Source organism: Etheostoma spectabile, chromosome 8 (assembly GCF_008692095.1).
Source record: "Etheostoma spectabile isolate EspeVRDwgs_2016 chromosome 8, UIUC_Espe_1.0, whole genome shotgun sequence".
NCBI lineage: Eukaryota > Metazoa > Chordata > Actinopteri > Perciformes > Percidae > Etheostoma > Etheostoma spectabile.
In genome coordinates this window covers 16,975,128-16,977,339 of record NC_045740.1, presented here as the reverse complement: position 1 = coordinate 16,977,339, position 2,212 = coordinate 16,975,128, and the positions used below count along the sequence as shown (strand labels likewise).

The 2,212-nt window shown below is 41.5% G+C and overlaps 1 protein-coding gene and 1 long non-coding RNA gene across 2 annotated transcripts in view; one reads left to right on the top strand and one right to left on the bottom strand.

Annotated features, from left to right (window-relative positions):
• LOC116693782 (F-actin-capping protein subunit alpha-2) overlaps positions 1–2,212 on the bottom strand; it is a 31,583-nt gene that overhangs the window by 2,011 nt on the left and 27,360 nt on the right. The window contains exons 8-9 of the mRNA XM_032523014.1: positions 537–608; positions 159–221 (exon numbers count right to left, since the gene is read on the bottom strand). Coding sequence (XP_032378905.1) covers positions 159–221; positions 537–608 — 135 coding nt within the window. The remainder of the gene's footprint in view (positions 1–158; positions 222–536; positions 609–2,212) is intronic.
• Positions 1–2,212, top strand: part of LOC116693830 (uncharacterized) — a 12,673-nt gene that overhangs the window by 8,186 nt on the left and 2,275 nt on the right. The window lies entirely within an intron of this gene.

Here is a 2,212-nt window from a genome sequence, read left to right as displayed (position 1 = left end):
CGATATCTAGTCTCATATCACAATATCAATATAAGATCAATATATTGCCCAGCTCTAGCTGTAGTGTGGGAAAGAGTGGGAAGCGTTGTATTTGATGCATTTTCCTGCAACAACAAGCCTGTTGTGTCAAAGAATATCTGATTTTCATCTTTCCATACCTGATAGTCATTCTCTGCAGCCTCCATGATCTTAACAAACTCCTTTGCAGTTGAAGCCTCACTCTAAAAGATGACAAGACACACATATATTATATAAACAAAATACACAAGGTCACACCACCACACTGTAAATAATGAGGAAAACACACATCCACAGGTAGCCGTACAGATATACAATCACCATGAATGAACAAAACTAATAGTAAGAATGATATGTTCAATATCTGGGATGTTGTCAGTCATATCTGAGACGACTCGAATGGAATTTGCTGACTGCTGTAGCCTATATTTGAGGTCCGCGTCTCTGTAGATTGAGCTCTGTTCACAACACATCCCATATGCTTGTCTGTCTAAAAAGACGTGTTCAGTTATACTCACAGAAACGGACATGGACTCCTGGACCTCTTTGTGGCTCACCAGCTGAACGTTGCCATCTTCATAGTAATGGACCTGGAACAATTCAAGTGTTAGTTTCTCTTTATTGGGTACTAAAACAATAAAAAAAGAAATGTAGAAAAGGAGCCATACAGGCGGTGTTGGTGACAATGAAATCCCAACAGGTCTATAAAAAGAAACACTCCTGAAGATACTAAAGCAATAATATCAAGATGACAAACAGACTCTGGCAAATTACGTACCAGAATCCAAAATGAACAAGCTTTTTTTATCTACAGTCTCTCACAAAAGCAAATACACCCTCAAATTTTTGCAAATATTTTCTCTTTTCATGGGAAAACACTGAAGAACTGACATTGTTACAATGTAAAGTAGTGAGTGTACAGCTTGTATAACAGTGTGAATGTGCTGTCCCCTCAACATAACTCAACACAGCCATTAATGTCTAAACCGCTGGCAACAAAAAGGAGTACACCCTTAAGTAAAAATGCCCAAATTGGGCCAAAAATGTCAATATTTTGTTTGGCTAGCACTGCCTTAATCCTCTTGAGTTCACCAGAGCTTCACAGGTTGCCACTGGGATCCTCCTCCATGAAGACATCACAGAGCTGGTGGATGTTAGAGACCTTGCGCTCCTCCACTGTCGGTTTGTGGATGTCACAAAGATTCTATATAGGGTTTAGGTCTGGAGACATGCTTGGCCAGTCCATCACCTTTACCCTCAGCTTTACCCTTTAGCAAGGCAATGATCGTCTTGAAAGTTTGGGGTCATTACCATGTTGGAATACTGCCCTGGGGCCCAGTCTCCGAAGGGAGGGGATTGGGTTTTGCTTCAGTATGTCACAGTACATGTTGGCATTCATGGTTTCCACAATGAACTGTAGTTTTCAGAAAAGTGTTCTTGTACACATGCCTGTGTATTTACGCCGTTAATGCCGTCAAGAGCACGCAAAACCTGTAGGCGGCAGTGTAACAAGAAGCTCAAGCCCACGTTAGCCAATCAGAGTCCCGAAAATAGCAACAACAGCAACCAATCACTACCTCTCTCGTCTCTTCCTCACTTCCTCGGCTGCTTAAACCTCCGGTTGTCTCAGTTTATATGCAAACGTACAAACGAAGAGTTCAAAGATCTCCTCTCTGGCCGGAGTTTTTTTTAAAAGACTCGTTTTCAGAAACAAATTCTCCGTTTGCGTGTAAACGAACGGCCCAAACGAAGGGAAATATCTCTGTCAAAATAACAATGTACGTGGAAACAGGGTCTGAGAGACCGGGAGAGCGATAACACCAAATTTAGCACACCTGCTCCCCATTCTCACCTGAGGCGGTAACACTAACGACTCATATGACACCGGGAGGGAAAATGGCTAATTGGGCCACATTTGGACATTTTCACTTAGGGGTGTACTCATTTTTATTACCAGCGGTTTAGACATTAAGGACTAATGTGTTTTGAGGGGACAGCACATTCACACGGTTATACAAGCTGTACACTCACTACATTGTAGCAACATAGCAACAAGATATAATGAAATATTTACTTATTTTTACTTAGTTATTGTAGGTGCAGACTGACGATGTGTTGAAAAACACTTGATACTAAAGCATGTATGGAATCTGAACACACACACACACACACACACACACACACACACACACAC